Source organism: Oryzias melastigma, linkage group LG15 (assembly GCF_002922805.2).
Source record: "Oryzias melastigma strain HK-1 linkage group LG15, ASM292280v2, whole genome shotgun sequence".
Taxonomy (NCBI): Eukaryota; Metazoa; Chordata; class Actinopteri; order Beloniformes; family Adrianichthyidae; genus Oryzias; species Oryzias melastigma.
In genome coordinates this window covers 23,659,636-23,679,402 of record NC_050526.1, presented here as the reverse complement: position 1 = coordinate 23,679,402, position 19,767 = coordinate 23,659,636, and the positions used below count along the sequence as shown (strand labels likewise).

General features: G+C 35.1%; 2 protein-coding genes across 2 annotated transcripts in view; one reads left to right on the top strand and one right to left on the bottom strand.

Moving 5' to 3' along the window:
- The window catches only part of hmgcll1 (3-hydroxymethyl-3-methylglutaryl-CoA lyase-like 1), a 15,469-nt gene extending 9,165 nt beyond the window's left edge, over positions 1 to 6,304 (top strand). Inside the window, exons 8-9 of the mRNA XM_024297879.2 lie at positions 2,039 to 2,164; positions 3,018 to 6,304. Coding sequence (XP_024153647.1) covers positions 2,039 to 2,164; positions 3,018 to 3,122 — 231 coding nt within the window. The 3' untranslated portion in view covers positions 3,123 to 6,304. The remainder of the gene's footprint in view (positions 1 to 2,038; positions 2,165 to 3,017) is intronic.
- Positions 6,305 to 12,442: 6,138 nt separating this feature from the next.
- Positions 12,443 to 19,767, bottom strand: part of hcrtr2 (hypocretin (orexin) receptor 2) — a 35,144-nt gene continuing 27,819 nt past the window's right edge. Inside the window, exons 3-7 of the mRNA XM_024297878.2 lie at positions 18,249 to 18,492; positions 17,599 to 17,714; positions 15,619 to 15,839; positions 15,291 to 15,412; positions 12,443 to 15,047 (exon numbers count right to left, since the gene is read on the bottom strand). Of these exons, the coding sequence (XP_024153646.1) occupies positions 14,872 to 15,047; positions 15,291 to 15,412; positions 15,619 to 15,839; positions 17,599 to 17,714; positions 18,249 to 18,492 (879 nt within the window). The 3' untranslated portion in view covers positions 12,443 to 14,871. The remainder of the gene's footprint in view (positions 15,048 to 15,290; positions 15,413 to 15,618; positions 15,840 to 17,598; positions 17,715 to 18,248; positions 18,493 to 19,767) is intronic.

Here is a 19,767-nt window from a genome sequence, read left to right as displayed (position 1 = left end):
CCTAAAATATGCATTATATATATTTCATTATTATGTATTTCACATAGTCAGTGCCTCCTAATACCAATAACCTTCCATTTTTTTAAAAATTGGTAAATACAAACACTTGACTAGAATAAAGAAAATATGTTTTATTAATCTCAAAACTTTCAAAGACAATAAAATATTTTTAGAACAAAACTGTGGCTGAAGATTCTATGATAAGGACAGAACATTTTTACAATATATATAATCTAATGTATCTTAAATTGTGCATATAGGTTTTTTTAATTCACAAAATTACTTTTATTTCAGTTTATTTTGTTTGACACTTCTTTTTAGAGCTCCTCCCTTGTGTGGGGTTTGCTTTCACTCTGCATCATTATTTATGTCTTTCTGGAATGAAGTGATATATGTGTCAGCAGTGTTTGAATTTTGGACGTGTAGGAGGTGAAACAGAACTGCTTCTTCATAAACTCATCTGAATCCCCCTTTGTGACGCACTCCCAAATCCATAATCGGAGCATGTCCATCTTCAACCTGATCCACTCAGAGTGTAGAATGTCAACAAGCTGATCCTAAAATCGTGCCGGTTTTAAAATCGACCGTGTCTTTACTGTGGAATGCTGTGTTTTTATACACCCGCAGCTCATTCAATCTGGTTTTTTAACGCTGAGCTCACATCTGGTTTCTGGACAATGTGAACCTAACTGGGCATGCTAGCTCAAGCTCCTGACCACCAATTCCTGCATGATTAGTGTGCACAGCTACAGGGGATGCTGCTGAGCAGTGAGTGCACGCTGAAGACGTGGAGATAGCAGCTGCACGCAGGAGGACTGGCACGGTAGATTACAACTTTGTGTTTATATATCAAAAAAAAAAAAAAAAAAAATGCGCCGTACAATTTCCCGCTCTGGCTTTCACCAAGGTCAGGAAATCTTGTGCGCGGCACACTAGACTAACACACACCTCCTCCTATTCCTTTGCCAACACAAACAGCAATTACAGCTCCCTCAGACAGCCCCTGAAAGAAGTAGGTTCTTGTCTGGAGAAAAAGAAACCAATTAGTATTATTGTTCCAAAAGAGCTATAGAGGTTCTTTTAATTTAGCTAGCCTGGTCCTGCTCCACAGGGTGGAAGTAGCTCATAATCCCAGGCCACTGAGAGGATCAGCGTGTTAATTTTGCTTCACTGTAGGATCCTCTGACATCTGGCTCGACCACGGAAGCTGGAGGACAACTTTAATATTCTCATGATAATCTTGGGGACATGTGGAAAACATCCTCAGACATTCACAATGTCAGGAAACTGGAGTTTCAGAACTGTTTATAAGAAAACAAATTATTACACTCTCTCCATAAAATTGGAAAAGTTTGAGTTTTGAAGTCTGCATTTCAAAATATGGAAACCATGTAAACAAAAGTAAAAAATTCTTAATTTTATTTAATGTAACAGACAATTGAGCATGCTTTGCCTCCTTTAAACAACTGCCCTCTAGTGATCATTACGCACTATCAAAGTTGCATGTCAACGAGATGCAACTTTTTGACAAAACTCGACTCAAAACAAAATAAAAATAACAATTGTGTGTTTTTTGCATTTATTTGAGCAACATTTTTACCATAAGAAATAGAAAAATGTTTAGAATATCCTTCTTAGAAACGCTTATGAGCTAAATTTGCAATGAAAGTTTAACGGGAAAAAAGGTGGCTTATTCACGTGGCCAGAAAGAGAATCCCTTTCGGCTAGAGACTGTAAAAATAAAAGTAATAAGAAGGAAAATCAGAAACACGTGAAATGTTCTGCTCAGTATGTAAATGTTCTTCTCATAGGAACAAGGCCATAATTGTACAGTGCAGGTTTAAGCTGACAGAGGGGATGACTAAGCCACATTGTGGGACATTCTATGCCCACTCATCTTCAGATTTCTGGAACAGCTGTAAATCCAAACCGCAGGTCTGGCAAGGTGCTCCAGACAGAACAATCCAGAGGGAACAAGGTTCATTGTTCCTGTATTTTCCCCCCGAGGTGAAAAAACTGAATGTCCCTGTTGTTGCAGATGGGGGTCTCGGTGGTGGATTCTGCAGTAGCGGGCCTTGGCGGTTGCCCGTATGCAGAAGGTTCATCGGGGAATGTTTCCACAGAGGATGTTGTTTACATGCTCCGCGGCATGGGCATAGAAACGGTACGTATGCATCCATCTGCTGTGTTTCTATGTCTGGACATATATAGGATCCCATAAAATCTAAATCTGCACCATTGGAGTTTATTTTATTAAAGGGATGGCTCTGCAGACATCCTGCTTTAAAGGTGTTTGTTTTTAGAGTGTAAGAGGATTAAAAAAAAACTTGAGTAGCAAGTCCTCTTGGACAATTTAACAATTCCTACCCCTGCTGGTAAAGCATTGTCAATGCACTTTAGGTTACAGGTTGTCTTTACATATGATGTATGTCTAAATTGATTTATATGTAGTGTAAATCAGGGGTGTCAAACTCAATCGCACAAGGGGCCAAAATCCAAAACACACTTTAGGTCAAACAGGATAAACATTTATTGAACACACTAAAACTAAATTTATAAAACTTTATAAACATAACTTTTTAACATAACTACAAATAAAAACTGGCAGGAATATTATTCCAGAATAAATCAAACTCCATTATATTTAATGTGTGTATGTATGTGTACAGAATGCATGAATGCAAGTATGGCAAATCATGATTTTTATTATAATATTAAGAAGATATAATTATTTTATTTTATTCATATTCTCATACATTTCTGAAATTATATATATATAGATATATGCACATTTTTTTATGTCGCTTCTTTTTTTTTTTATTGTTAAAAATTGCTTGACGTCAACCAATCAATTTAAACAGCGCCTATCATTAATTTTTGCTTTTAACACAAAACACGACTTTGATTTGAGCCTAATTGGATACAAATCATCCGATCCATGTTTATATTATTTAAACAAGAGTTTATTTTTCTTGTTGAGACAAAAATCAACATCCATCTAACTGATGTTTTTACAGGGTGTGAATCTTGATAAAGTGATGGAGGCCGGCGACTTTATCTGCAGCGCTTTGAACCGCGAAACCAACTCCAAGGTCTCCCTGGCAAGAAACAGGAAGCTGTGATGTATTTCTTCAACAGAAAAGATGCACATGTGCAACCAACCAGAACACCGAGCTACAACCATGTCTTAAGATAAACTGGCATTGCCTGCTAAGCTAAGAGTCGTTACACTGATGGAGTTAAAGTGTTTTGAGAAAGAAAAAGTAATGTAAAATGGGAATATTTTTAAACCTCCTAATTGAAGATGTCTTGATAACAATGATAAAACTGTCATATTATTTGTATTTAAAATATATATTTGTGTCATATGCAGTTTTAATAGGTTCATGATTATTTTGCTGATCTTTAAACAAAATCCCATTTTTAAAGTTTACCAATTAAGCTTTTTAATGTCTCAGCTAATTGATTTAAGCGTTTAACATGTTTTTTTTTTTTTAAAGTCAGAATTTTTTGAGTTGTCAAGATTTCTGAAGTGCCTCTGCTGCCAACTTTTTTTAAATAGAACATTTCAGTGTTTTGGTTGACTTCTCAAAGACGTAAATGGGGATTTTAGTTTGAAATGAAGCTATGCACTTTGTTAGTGATGGTGGGATAAGTTGATATTGTTTTCAGTATCAGTTTTAGCTCATGCTGCATTAGCATTATCATTTATTTAGCTATAAAGAATCAAAATTCATCAAAACTTTTCAAACCTCCAAAGAAGGTGGAAGAGTAATATTTAAAATAGTGATTATAAAACACTGTGTGTTGATCTGAGAGGTTTGAAAAAACTTTATCAACCAGCTGGGATTCTGCAAAAAAAAAGCAGGATGTTACTAACCAAATCAAAACTATATAAAATTCTGAGGAGTTTTTGACATGATCTTTGTCAAATGTCCCTGAAGAAGGGTGCCTTTATGTGTATGCATGTTTGGATCTGCTCTATTTCTTTCCATATATGAGCTTTTTGAGCTTTAAAACAAATAACTTTGATCTTAATAAAGGAAGATAGAAATAAATGTTGCTTCTTTTTTTTCTTTTTTGTCTTGTGAAATGTAAGTGAGAGGCAACTGCACAGTTTGTTTAACCAAAGAACACATTTTAATTTACTTTTTGTCATTATATTTGTCCAATTCTATTTCTGATGATATTGATTGATGCTTTTATCTTGGCACGTGTCAAAAAAGTGGTAACATCCCATAGATACCACCCGGTAGAGGCTGGCAGTCGAAAGAAATTGAATTTTTGATGTTTTGATAACTTGATGATAGCTTGTCCAAACAGATAGTGAATGCTGAACATGGAATCAGAAATGAGCAAACACATCTCTGGTGCCTGGTGGAGTGTTTGCTTACAGGGCGATCTTCACTGAGGATTCAATACTTTGGAAATTGTACAGATGGTTCCCTTCCATCTTTTTTCTCTATCCTTGTTCATTCAGTCACAAACATTTGGATACACCATGATATACAAATATAGTGAAAAAATATGTTTGAAGGTCGAAAGAAAACCAAAAACTGTCTCATTGCGTCTTTGCTCATATTTACTTTCAAAACAGGTTGCTGACATAACAATATGTCAAATTCAATCCATCATATACTATAAATATTTGACACACCAGTCTTATTAGGCACAAATCGTCTCCAAACTCAAAGCAATTTGACTTTGAGAAAGTCCGCCAGGCCTCTGTATTCTTTCATGCAGATTACAGCAACTCTTAATGTTCTGTGACCACTCAGGCACAATTATCCCATATAAAATTGGTTCACATCGCAAAAGAAAAAGCCCAACAAGGTCAAAAGTGATTAAATAAGTCTACATATGCTTCAGTGACACTGATTGATGTTGCTCCACTTCAAGGCTCTTGTTTTAGTTCATCATAGCGTAAAATATATGAAAAAGGCCCAATTTTTTGGCACAAAACACCAATTACAGCTATTTTTGAGAAAAACTATTAGAAAAAAAATGTATTTACAGAGCTGAACTATTATTGTGTAGCACTTATGTCAACATATGTATGTTTTTTTTATTTTGTATTTTAAAAAAATGTTATGTCAATGACATTTATTGGAATCATATTTTCAGCTGTATGTTTATTGTGTGAATTCTCTTAATATTCAAAAGGTTAAAGTTTGTTTCTTCCAATCATGAAACACATCACAGACTTTCATTTTTGTAACTCCTGTACTTTTAACTCGTGCCGCCCTCTGCGACACGGGCTGAAGATACTTGATTTTTGACATCTTTCCTGTACCCTCATGTGTCTTTTCTGGGCGATAGAGAGCCATCCAGCGGCTGCTGCCCACCACTGAGAGAATTTCCCCATTGTGGGAGTAATAAAGGATTTGATTGATTGATTGATTGATAAAAGGACCCCACAAAATGTTTATCTTTTATTTTCAATAAAAATGATGTCTACAATTGATTAAAGCAGTTTCCTTCAGAAACGAAGCTCATTTGCAGTCAAGTCAAACTGTCAACTGTCAGTAAAAAAAGAAAGAAGAAAACTTGCACAAAAGAAAAAAAAAGAGTTGAGGTTTTATTGTCTGTCAAACTGAAACTATACTTCTTTGTGATATGCTTTGACAGTAAAAATTACATTTTACTTGATTTTTTTCCCACACTGACAACTTCTGTCTGTTCTGCACCTGAGGCTCAGTATTATTATTATTATTTTTGACAAGCCTCGAAAGCTCATTTTAAATCAAATGCAGCAGATTTGATTAAGATGTTGATGCAAAATTCCCTCAAAAAACACCTGAGACTTTCCTTTATGCTTACTCAAGGGTAATTAAGAAATATCTGCACGTCGCCTACAAAGAATATTGATCAAGTATTGTACTTTCTGGAGGGAAATGTATTAGCAAGTACTGTGTATTACAAATATCTGAAAAAAAAACATTCATTAATTGTTAATGAATTGTCATAGAAGTTGTCTTTGTTGAGGTTGATGTTATTTTTTCAAAAGATTTATCAATATCAAGTTTTTTTTCATTTGAAGACATTTAAACAACGTTTACTGTGCAAATTCTTTAATATTCAGTAAGCTAATGTTTGTTCCTTTACTATCATTTACTTTCATTTGTTTTTATAGTGGTACGCTTCAATAAGTTAAGCTGTCTGCTTCTTTTCAAACATGCTTTTTTTTAGCATGCATTCTTGAAAAAAATTCCCAGAAAAAGTCAAAAAGAAGGAAAAGCAGTTATTTTCTCCTTTTAAGTACCATTATTTGAAGCCAAAAGCACAGATTAAAAAAAAAAAAAAACATAAATGCTTCTCTCCAATGTATGTATCCATCCATCTTCTTGACCGCTTTGTCCCTTTCGGGGTCGCGGGGGTGCCGGAGCCTATCCCGGCTACTGATGGGCGAAGGCGGGGTACACCCTGGACAGGTCGCCAGTCTGTCGCAGGGCCCAATGTATGTATAAAACTGTTAACCCTATAACTACCCAAACAAGACATAGAAAAATTGATTTTTTTCTGCTTCTTATTCCTCAAAATCAACTCAAAATCAATATTTTAAATAATGTGTTTTCTATGTGCTCTATTGTCTGGTTGAACAGGCAGTTATAGTGTAAAATAAAACAACTCAGTGGTCAGTGCTTGCACAAAATTGAACAAAAAATATGTATTTCTCTGAAATTTTGATGCAATAAAGGACTTTTTTTAAAAAATAACTTATTTTACCTGATTTTAGTGATGGTTTCTATATGCATTGATAAAAATGCACGGATAAAAATGCGTAGATTATTAACTTTAACAAAATTATTGTGTAAAAAATACACTTTTATGATTTTGAAAGAAACCCTTTAAAAAATTACAGAAGTATATATTACTTCAGCGCTCCATTGCATGTAAAACCAGGATTAAGCGCTGTCTCCAGAAGAACTTAAACTGCCTCATCACATTATGAGTCCAGCATTAATATTCTTCAGAAGGGGAAAAATCATCTTACTTTCTCTGAAATTTTTCCAGACATTTGAGTTTTCAGGAACTCTCTGGTAAACAAAAACGTCAAACACACAAGCTATCATTTAACAGACAAAACAAAAGAATAATAGCTCAGAAATGCAGCAAACACCACAAACTGCCTTTAGATGTTATTATTCTTTGTCAATTTTGGAAACTCTTGATTTTGACACACCAGTTCTACTTCTATTATAAGGTATTAATCTTACATATTAACATTTAGTTGTTAAGATGGTCATTCATAAAGGTTTTGAGTTTTGATATTTGCCTAATAATGTTTACAGTTGACATAATTTTAAAGGGACAAAACAGAATTACACTTGGTAAACATGGTAAAAGCCACCCATGAAAAACTTTCTTTTGTGCAAACTCCAACAATTCTTACACCTATATCACTACAACAGTGTTTAAAGAAAATCAGATATTTGTATCAGCAAAGTAGTCAAGAAAAACTCAATTAAACTTTACTTTCAGCAACTCCTGAATGAGTCTGACGTGGACGCTCGCTGCCACCTACGTGTGAAAAAAGGAATGGAAATCAACTCAAAAAGGATTTTAATTAAAGCCTCAAATAGTTCCTTTTATTTTTATAATAAACACAAGAATACTTTTAAAAAATATATAACCTTGAAGTTTGTGATACAGATCTCTGATGATTTATTTAATGGGTCTTTAGCCAGATTTCAAAAGTGTCTATTCTCATCATCACTGTATTGTTTGTCTGTATAGAAGAAAGCAGAAAGCTAGATCCTCAGTAATAGAAGAATCTCAGCATTGTGAGCTTTTAATAATTAAAAAGCAGGCAACAGCAACAACACGGCTGGATTCCTCCTGCACCGTCTTCCAGTCAGAAGTCACAGGAAAATGTGAATCATAAACATTTCTAATGAAATGAATCTGCGCAAAGTCATAAACACTACGCTTGAAATTCTTAATATCTCTGTGATTGTTTTTGGACTCACTGACTCATGTCAATAGTTTCATTTCTGCATCATGATCAATGCTCATTACATCCTCTTTTGTCTGCTGGGCTTGTTGCACAAATGTTATTAAGGTTTACTGTGTCATGAGTCAAATAAACTTTAAAGAATTATAAACTGATGGATCTATTTTTTATGTACTGTGCAAAGATTGCAGAAAGGCTCAGCTTGCATCTACCTTTTGAAGTATACCTGCAGAAGGAATCCACACTGGAGATGTTTCCATACAGGTTCTCGTCTTGTCTTCACATGTCCCTCTGCAGACCAGTCCTCCTGATCTGACACCTCTCATCCAAAACCTCACACATCCATGTCTCCAGCATTTTTGTTTAACCTTGACGTATAGAGCCTACATCCCTTTTTTTACCAGGTGTTTCTGTTACTTTGCTCACCCATGCATGCATCTGAAAAAAGGAGCAAAAGGTCTGTTGCAGCCTTTATTACAGCCTCCCAGAGAGCTGCAGAGACTGTTCATGTTTTTAAAGGAAGGCTCAAGACATCCTTTTTCATTCTGGCTTTCAGCTGAAATTTAGAAATATTTAATATTTTCTTCTCTTTATAGTTTTTTATGGTCAGTTGAGTTTTTGACTATTTTGATCTTTCCATAAGGTGATCGCAGCTGTGCTGATCTCTGGCGTTGACAACTCCACAAAATATCACCTCCTCCAATCATCATCGAGCCAGGTTTTTATTTCTATTTCCTCTTTTAGTTTTATTCATGTGTCATTTTATGTCTTTTTGTTGTGGATGGGAGGATTGAGGGCGGTTTATAATTTTATTTTGAATTGTTTTTAAACTGTAAGGCACTCTGCATTGCTGCTGTGTGAAAAGTAGGGGTGGCCGATACTGGAAATTTGGGTATCAATCTGATACCAAGTAATTAGAAGACTAATATTGCCAATATTCATACAAACACCAATAATTTTTTCTTGAAATATTGTAGTATAGAATAATTTCAGAAATACATTTTTTTGTCAATTAAATGTATAATAGAACACAGGACAGATATTAGTAGCTAATTACAATGATTTGTACTGAACATACATAAAAAATAGAATATGCATAATAACAATGGCATATTACTGCTATAATAAGAAAAACACTAACTAGTCCAAAGCTAAAAAAAAGCAAAAATTCAACAAAATGTTATATTTTTAACAGCACCACAACATATATTCAAAACAATAAAATAAAAACAGTACTAAAATATCAAAGTAACTTGTGAAAAAAGTAAATCCATGCAAATATGTAGCTGTTTTATCATTTTAGCTCACCACTAAAGAAGCAAAGGCCGGGGTACGGTGTAAGAAGGAGGTGCACGGTTTACACAGACAAAAAATGTTGCCAGATTGGGGAGTTTCCCATAGAGGTTGGGTGGATTTCAATTCACATTAGGCAGTTTTTGGCTCAGTCAGGCAACTCTGCAGAAATGTAGACGATGTGATTGCCTGAACTTCGTTAGTAAATTTATATATATATAAAAAAATAAAAAAAAAGTGCTGCAAAAGTATCAACAGTATTGAACCCCCCCTGGTGGGGATAATATCAGTACTTAGATTGATAAGCCCACCCCTAGTGAACAGTGAACAAAGTTTGAATTTGAACTGAGGCGTTGATACAAGAACCCATTCAGGGTGCAGTAATGTTATACACCGAATGTAAAGGCTCAGTTTAATTATTAATGAATCTTCACTGCTTATACTTTTTTTTTATTTCCGCTGAGAAATACTATCCTAATAAAAGTTAATTACCAAAGTCTATTAAGCCTCCTGCTCTCAGTCAGTCACAGTGCTCCTCTTCAGCTGAATTACTATTTTGCTTAATGGAGTCAAGATTTTTATCAAAATGTTATCAACCCTGCCTGTGGGTCGTGGCACTTAGAGATCAATTTTCACATGCAAATATGTATTTAACACGTGCACGCTGAATTCAGACAGAAATGAGAGCTGGAGCTGATGTGTGGGGGTCGATGTGTGGTGACAGAGTCACAAAGCGTCTCCTGCCAGGCACACACACACCCTCCTGGAGAAGAAAATTGGTCCAGTCCACTCTAAATGGTCATGTTACAGCTTTCTGAGCCCTTTATTTCACACTTTTCATCATGAACACCACAACCACAGACAGAGGAGGCAGAAAAACAGGATTTCCAACAGCTTATTTTGTACCACAGCAGTTTCATATTTCACACTGCACCTGCTGTGACGTTTCTTTCTTTATGTATGTCAGCCAGTTGAAAATCCTGTTACCTTCAATTGAGTTTAAAACACCCATACTTCGATTTCCATTTTAAAACACGTACTTTGCCTGAGCCGAAATGCAAACTTTGAAGTTCAGCTGTGTTGAGCGACCTGGAGGTGCAATCATTCGCACACCACCGACTGTAACCATAACTTTCTGCCAGCAGAAGTTCAGAATAAGAAGAATGTTTTTATTCTCACAGCTGGCTGCGTCTTCATCTTACTACCAACAGCTCAATGGAATCTAGAATTTGGTTTTGCTTTTTAAAACCTCCGATTTTTTTGTCTTGTCAATATCTTAAAAAGAAAATGTATCTTCTTTCGATGTTTTTTCTTCCCACTGTAGCCATGCATTAAAAATATATATATCTTTCTCTCCCCTACTTGTGTGTGTCTTAAATCATGCTAAGGGCGGATTTGTGATGTCACTAAAGATTGCTTTTAATGATTTCACATCTGTCTGCTCAGTGCTTTCAACTTTCTGTTAGATTTTTTAATTGATCAGCTCCCAGACAAATTTAGCAGCACATTAAACCAAAGTGGTTCGGTCCCCTCTCTTAATCATAATAGCATAATTGGTCCACCGACAACTCCAGAGGTGACTCACCCAGCATGTAGAGCAGGTGACCTATGGAGATCAGGGGGTGCAACCTCATTAAAAACTGTTTTAAAATATGGTTTTAAAGCAAGCTCTATAAAGCTGGAGATCTGATGAATAGATTTTGCCCCAGAATGCACAGAAACAAGGTATTAATTGCTAATAAATTAAGTTTATTTGGCGTTTACTGGTCTCCAATTCTGGTCACCATCTCACAGGATGTGAAATGGACCACACGCATAGATGCCCTCCAGAAGATGCCTCAGCAGAGGATATTTATCAGTTGCCTCAGAAGCTGCTGACCATCTTCCACGCTGCAATAATCCAGTCTGTCCTGACTACATCCAAACCAGACCCAAAACCAGACAGAAACAGGGACTGGAGAACCAACAAGTCTGCAGAGAGTTCTGGACTTGGATCTGCTCGATAAAGTCTTGGTGTCATTCATTTTTTTTCTAAACGACACAGACAGCAAGTGTAGTATTGTAGTATAGGAGTGATGTGCTCGTACCATCTGTTAATAGGCGGAAAGCTGAATTTTTTATGCGCACTCATACAATAAAGTTCATTTTGATTATTATGGAAATAACAATTCTGACTAATCTTGGTTCTTTGAGGTGATAAATCGTTCCTCTTATAGAAAATGAACTTCTCCTTCACATATATCTTTATTACATTTTACCTGCAGTAGAAAGACTTTGAGCCAAGCTTCTCTGAATACTTTGCATAATTTGTTTCCATTGATTCTGTTCTATCCATTCCCTCTGTTGAATCTCGTTTTCATATATCCATTGCCTTCTTTCTAGTAAATGCTCTTCTTCCTTCAGTTGTCTACCAGTCTTCCTCTCTTTTAGAAACAACAAATCTTCCATTTCCTTGCATTTTGTGAAACACCTTTGTTCCTTTTAGCTCTGGATTTTGCTCTTTTGGTTCCCTCTGACTGATCTCCTGTGTACGAAATAGGTCCATTGAACTTTCCTTTTTACCAACACATACAATTTAAGGCAAACTTCAAAGCTTTCTGGTGCCTCTGCTTGGAAATATTGCAGTTATATTCATTTTTCTTGATCTTTTGTTATATTTCACTGAGTTGCTTTAACGTTTTTGAAACGCTGGTGCAAAATAACAGAGCACCCGCAACGTAACATTTGTAAACAACTTTCACATCATGTCAGTGAAACTGAAGTTAAAGAAAAATGCTACGACTTTATATTTTACACACCAGCTGCAAAGACTAACCAAGATTAACCAAGAATTTCTGTTTAAATTTAAAGCATACACAATACTGTTTGTTTAGTTTCGCTGATAAAAATTTATTTTTTACATCCAGATAAAAATGCAAATATTTTTTTTAATCTTTCTGACTTCCATAATATAAATCTGGTAGTTGCATATTTGAAATGTTGTTGCAACTAAAATGTATTCTAATACAGACACTTAAAAAATATAGTGATCATTTGAAAGTCAATGGTATCAAGTGGGAATATCTACAATATCAGATTTTTTAAATCATATAAAAAAATCTGATCAGTATTTTATACGACCAGAATTTGCTGCACTTTTGTGCTACTTATCCGTGAGGCTTAACTTTGAGGTCAATATGAAATGACTTATTTAAATATAATGCAAACAGATTCCATTTAATAATCACACAAAAAATTGACAAATATTGATCCAAGTTTTGCACCATAAAAAACAAATGACCTTTAAAATGAGTAACTGATAAGAAAACAAACCTCTGGGGTTACAATTAAATTGCAATAGATCACATAATAAATACAAAAACAGGACTCAAACATTTATGAAAAAAAAAATAAGAATTTCTGTCCTTGAACCATTAATAGTAGAAAATAAAGGAGAAGTGGGGGGGGTTGCAACTTCACATCCAGAGCTCAGTTCCACCCCAACATCACAAAATTATACAATAGGTCAATAAATAATTATACTATTAATGAAGAAAAGCAAAGACGAGCTCTGAGGTGGTGTAAAAGCTGACTTGTTTTCAGATCTGTGATCATTGTTTTCATAGAAAAATCAAGTTTGTTTTCATATATTAGAATAAAACATAAATTGATACTGAATTAAGCAAACAGAAAACTTACAATTAACAAATCAGTTTTTTTTTTTTTTGTTTATAAAACCAGTGATTTAGGAAAGCAGACTGGGGTGGTGGGCAGATCAAAATTGAAATCTATTTTTTTAATGAGAAGACAGACAAGTCATAGTATAAATGAAATGAGATTTATGTGTTTAAAATTTCTCTTTAAAAATCTTTTTTTTTCCTGTGCTGAGTTTTTGGGCAGAATTACTGCGACTGTTTTTTAAATTTATTTATTTATTTATTTCCATTATTCCTACATCACAGCACCTTTCCTGTTGTGCTTTTTGTTCTTTTAATGAGAAATTCTTGCTTTTATTTGTTGTCTCTTCAGTTTTTGGATCAAAAGGAAAAACTGACTGTTACTCTGGTTGTGCTTTGACTTAATAAAAGTTTTGCTATTTGTTTTTTTTCTTGCTACTGTGTAAATATGGGGATTGCTTTTACATTTGCTCATCAAACTGCACATTTTTCCACTGATGAGAAAGGTTTTTATTTAGAAAAAAACAAACAAAAAAATGGTTTATGAGTCAATTTCTTTGCCTGAACATTCTTCACTAATTGACAATTTATGAGTTTGTCTCCAAAAGCAATTAGGATTACAAATGCTTACAAAAAGATTCGGGTCTGGACAGTTGGCTTCTCTGCTCCGAAAGCGGCTGCTGAAACCATAGTGGGCGATGGAATATAGCAGCATTTTTTATCTTTTATTTTAACGCCACACATCTGCGCATCTTCCAAGCATTATTTAAATCACTAAATATGAATCGACAAGTCTCTGCAGTAGCAAAAGATAGAAAGAACTCATACAAGATTATGCAAGATTGGAACTTATCCAGACGTACAGTTTTGAGCCAGATGTGAGCTCGGATGAGGAAACCAAAGACGTACATGGAAATATTTGTCTACAAGTTAATGCATCAGAATGGAGTGGAGCAGAGAGCTTGCAAGGAATATTTTTCCACATAAAAAATTAGCTTTTTTTCATTCTGCATTTTCTCATCTGCTCCTGATTTACAAGGATTTGAACAAAGAAATCGCAGAAATGAAAGGTTGAGCTTAATGTTCTTCACATATGTCCTCCGTCATCAGGAAAATGCCACAAGAACATGATAAGCACACCTAAAAAGCTATTTTTTTATCAGAGTGGGTCTTAAAATTATTTGGTTACTGTATGGTTTTGGTAATAAAAAAACTTGGAAACAGACAAAAATATATATATTTTATATTTTGGCTCTTCCTCCCTTTCCTGCATCTATTATATTTGTACACTTTCAAGCTGTCTTTTCTGGAGGCTGTCTGAAAATGTTTGCATCTCTGACACATTAATGTTGCTAAAATTAGATGCAACAATGGAAATAATTACCAGTTATTATAATATAATAACTAGTAATTTGATCAAAGGTGATTTTTTTTTTCATTGGTTTTGCATAAAATTGTATATTTGCGAACAAATTCCCGTCATGTCAGGAACTGCAAATATAACCATTCAGAGAGATTGGCTGTAGTTATTTTTAGATGATATCTGTAAAAAAACTAGAATTTTTTCTCACAGTTATGTAAATAGACTGAAAGCCTGTACAAAGTGCCAACATTCACATGCCTTTGGTGCATTTATTCCCTCATTAATGGGAATTTAAGATTAAAAGATGAACATCAGAGCATCACAACGATTTAACACCTGCTTGCCTGTCAAACTTCACAAAAATTAATACATTCAATTTGAATTTTCCTTATTGTTTTGGTTGCTGAAACAATATCAATCATATGGAGAAAGCAGCTCATAAGAAGCCATACTGCACTATACAGCACTGAACAATATTTTTAACCAGTTGTTAGCTCCTCTCTTTTTTTGTTCAAGTCAGAAATCATATTTTATTCATATAAACAAAGTTGGACTTTTAAAATTGAGCTTTTTTTAAATAGTTTGTAGGATTCCAAGTTTGTATTTCACGACAAAACGATTTGCTCTGACATGCGAGACAGATTGTCCATGTTGTTGAGTTGAGTGGACATAGACTTTTTGCTGTCCACGCTGGCTCTGGTCGTCGTCCTTTTTGTCTGAATTTGCCGCTGGCCACAACATCTGCATGAGAAGGCGGATTTGAACTCTCCTCTGAACTTCCCTGAGAAACAAACAAAAAAAACACACAAGTCTCAGTTGAATTGTTGTTACCTGATTCCTTTGCATAACTAAAAATACATTTCATCACTTCTGCATGAACGATGATTATGACGTTTATCATAAGAGGACCACAAAACCATCACGGCACTCATGCTGATGCTCACTAGAGGGCAGTAACTAGCTTATTTTTCTAAACTAAACTTTCTGAGACCAGGCAGATAAAGAACAGGAGACAAAAACTCACCACTCAAGAAGTTATAGATGATGGGGTTGGCTGCACTGTTCGCATATATGAGCCAGTGAGAGAAGGTGAACCATGCATACACTGTCTCTCTATCGTTTGTGTTCTTAAAGGAGCCCAAAACTCTGTAGAAAAAAGAAAATACAAAAAAGGTTAGTTGAAGGATGCACTCTTGTACAGCCGACATCATCATAATACACAAAATAATCAGCGCTTGAAATATTCAGCCTCAATCACTACATGTGAAGAAAGAGAGTGGATCTTTTGGAAGCTCTAATGCGATTCTGCTCTTGTTGGCTTTCAGAGGCAGGCGAGCTGAAGAGGTTCTTACCTTTTCATAATATTGAGGACGCTGATTGGTAAGTAGCACAGAGCGAAAACAAAGAGCACCACAATCAGCATGCGAGCTGTTTTGCGTCTGGCTCTGACTTGCTTGATCTCTGCACAGACTGTGCTGGTCCTGACCCTCGCCGCCTCGCCGAGAGCCGCACTTGGAGCCGAGCACTGGATGGACTTCCATTTCCTCTGAATCACTGATGTGTTTCCAGGAATCTGGTGATTAAAATGAGATACCATAAGCAGAAAGGACCTTAGACCCACATTAATTAGACACAGTTCTGTTTAGTTTGTAACTTCGCTGTGAAGCAAGGTTTTAAGTTCAAGGTGGGAATTTAAGGTTTTACTCTGCTGACTTGCAAGCAATTCTTATGGAACTTTAATCAAACTAAAAAGAAAAAAAAAACGTATTTCCTCTTTAGTTTCTCTCTAAAAGTAATTATCATCTGTGCCTTTGGCAAGTTCTAGATGAGCCAGATATATCGCCCCTCAAAGCTGAGAGAGATTAATGAAAGGATTGCAGTTAGAGTTACATTTTTTTTTCATCATTTTAATCAATGGATAGTAAGAAAAGTCTAGTCCATTTGACAACATTTCTAATCTAAAATAGCAAGAAAAACAAACATCCATGAGCTCAATTTCCCTCGAGGTGCATTTCCTGCAATTTGGTTCTTTCTAGGGTGTCTTCTTCCATTTCATCCAGATATTTATTTTAATGAGTTAGTTCACTTTTTATTGTTCTTCTGCTTTTATTCCGTGATTTCCTGACACATTCAACAGCACAGCAACAGCCCCTCTAGTTAAACCAACATTTCAAAGTGTGTCAAAAGTAGAGACCCCCAGAGGCTGTTCCACTGCTGCTGAGGTTTCTGTCAACAAGAAACATTATGAGTCACATTTACTTAATATAAAGATGCAAAATATAGTGGGAAAAGGGAGCTTTTTGCTGATTGCAAGAGGCTCTCGCGTGTTTATTTTAGCTACATTTAGATGTAACTTGACAAGTTCCACCTTCTTTTTTATAGAAGGTTGTAAAAATGGGATGCTCTATTAGAAAAGTACCCCATTGTCTCAATGTTGCCAGATGCACTGAACAAAATGAAAACTGAGACCAAACCTGCATATCAAAAGCAATTTCCCTACCAAAATGTGGCCAATTATTGAAATAATTTTATTGATGTAATACAATTTTCATTTAATCATTTTGTTTATTTCAAAGGAAACTAACTTTAAAACATGGTCATATAAAACATTTTTATTACCAATTCATTTTGTATTTTCATCTCTAGATTTAATTTTCCTAGAACATGTCTATGGTGGCCCTGAAGTCCAAATTGCATCATTAAATCGCACAACCTAAAAACAAATTAAACATCACTACAATTAAAAAGGCAAAACAGCATTATATTAAAAAAAATGCTAAAAAAAATGTTTTTGGAATAAAAAAGTAATTTCCAGAAATCAAAATGAAATGTTAAAAAAAAGAAAAAAAAATCACAGAAAAGGTAGGTATTGTGGGACATCACTGATTGAATGATGACTTTTGAGTTTAGAAGGTCGTTGTGTCCAAACTGTGGTGAACAGTTGATTGAGCGATCACTGAACTTTTGCATTGACTGTGACCAGAAGGTTAAAGAATTATCTTTTGTAGTAAGATACAGTCATACCAAAGGTGAACAAATGTCATCATCCCCTCGGTGATGTCCATTCCCATAATATCTACCTATTTCAAGTTTTTCTATTTAATTTCAGTTTGATTTTGTGACATTACTACTCAAATATTTAATTTCTTTTTGTTTCTTAATCACGTTTTGGTTTCTGGAATGGCCTCCTCATTCAAGTTTATGCTTGATTCTACAACATGCTCAATCAGATCCACATCCCAAATCTAGGAAAATCTGAGCTGTTCGCTGAAGCGAGTAAAGTTCCCCGATGAGTCTCTTCGTAAAGAAACAGGTAACTTTTGTGCACACACCTGCTGGCACCAGAGCTTGTGGCATATCTGAATATATGCCAGAACCATCAGGCACAAAGGTGCAAAGTAGGTAACGATGAAGAAGCAGGTGTGATAAACCTTTGGGTAGATCTCATCTGGGAAAAGAAGAAAAGTTGGCAACTCAATACACAAAAGTTTAGGTGATCAATTGATGTTTGTAATACTAACAATGGAGAGAATAATACATAAAGACTCAGACAATAAAGATTATTTGGCATCTGTATTTGGATTAGTGGTGCGGCAGACCGAAAATATCCGTTTTCTACATTCATTTCTGTTTCTCTTTGGCAGCTGACTTTGAGTGGACGGACGCACATTGATTGTCGCATATTTTCTTGTCACTTGTTAGCGAGTTGTTTTGATCGTAAGTGACAAGTGGGCTAAAAGACAGCAAGTTGATGTGAATCCAACTTTTCCAAAAAGTAATGTCCTGAAAGTCACTGAGAAAGATGATGGGTTGAAAATTTAAAATTGTTGATATATACATTCATTTATACTTTTCTGCAAACAGAATGAACATAAAAAAGAAAGCCAACTGAGGTAATTCTCTAGGTAATTAACGTGGACACAGTTTGGCCTCTGAAAAACTGAAACATCAAAATGCTTTGACACATTTAGAGAGCACTAACCTCCCCAGTGTTCGTCGCATACTGTGAACAGGCTGGTTTTGTTTGTAAGTTCAGGCAGCAGACTGCTGCACTCCATCACGATGGCCTGAGGAATCATGATTATGCACGACACGACCCAGATGGCAACAATACTCTTGCGAGCCCTCTTGGCTGTGCTCTTGAACATGAGCGGGTGACAGATCGCATACCAACGGTCCTGGGCGATGCAGCTCAGTGTCAGAACTGACACACAAACAGAGATTGTCTGTTGAGGAGAGACAAAAAAAAAAAGGTGCTAAGAAGAAACATGATCGTTCTGGGAACACGATTTTTTAATGCAGCCAAAGTTGATGTCAGTGTTTCTTTGACACATACGATAGTCACCAAATAAATACATTTTACAATTTGATTAAAATACTGTAAGTGGGAACTTTAAATATGTTTAAGGTTAAACTACAGACTTATTAGAAGTTATAGAATGAGGGTAAAGTTCAGCTCTAACACGGTTTATTGAACATGACCCTTTTGCCTTATGTGGAAAACACATTGGTGGTTAAAAGCCTAATGAGCTCCAGGGGTCAGGGGTCATTCTTCCTCGACAAGACTTTTAACGCCAATGAGCACTTAAACTGACCAAAAGTTTCGTTATCTAAAGATAGACAGAGTTATAGTAGAATTTTTTTCTGTCATTCTTAAAAAAATTAAACAGTTTAATACAAATTCCCTCTCGAATAGCTAAATACTTGAACTTTAAGTTTAGTTTTCAATGCCATGTTGTAAATTCCATCTGCAAAATCTCATCTGCAGTGATGTCTCTTCACAGCAAGGCTATTCATTTATAGTTTTCAATTGCTTTAATGACCTTTTTCCTTTTTATTTTGGTTCAAGATAAACCTTCTATACATAAAGGTTTAAGAATAAGAAAAAAAAAATCAATCACAAGTTAACTATGTTGCTTGTTTGTTTTATTTTATTGCTTTAATTCATTTTTTAGAAATCGTTTTACTGAAAATTTTATACTGATTGGAATTGGGGATAAAATAATCATAAAATGAAAACTCTGTTCTTTGGTATTAAACTACATCTGGTGAAGGAGAAAACAACCAAAATATCTTTAAATACGGCATACGTATTGGTATAATAATCAAAATGAGCTGCAATGTCTATAGATGACCTCAGAGAAGTGCCTGCTCTAGATATTGTAAATTAATCACCTCAATGCTCTGCTGCAGTCTGGGGGAATGTTTGATTACTTTGTAGGAGGTAAATACGCTCATGTTTTTTAATGATGCTTGCGTGATAGTTTTTGCATAAATGCATTAAAATATATTTCTAATAATAATTGTATTTCTGCATTCATATAAAACATTTATGCCGACAAGAATCTCATTATATGGGCCATAATAATCTAAAATGTAATTTGGCGTAACGTTAATTTCATTTTTTCATTTGCCTTAAAGACTCACAGTGACTGAGCTCATGATTACTCAGAAAATATAATGATGCAAGGACACCTGCAATAGTCCTTGCAGAGGACAAG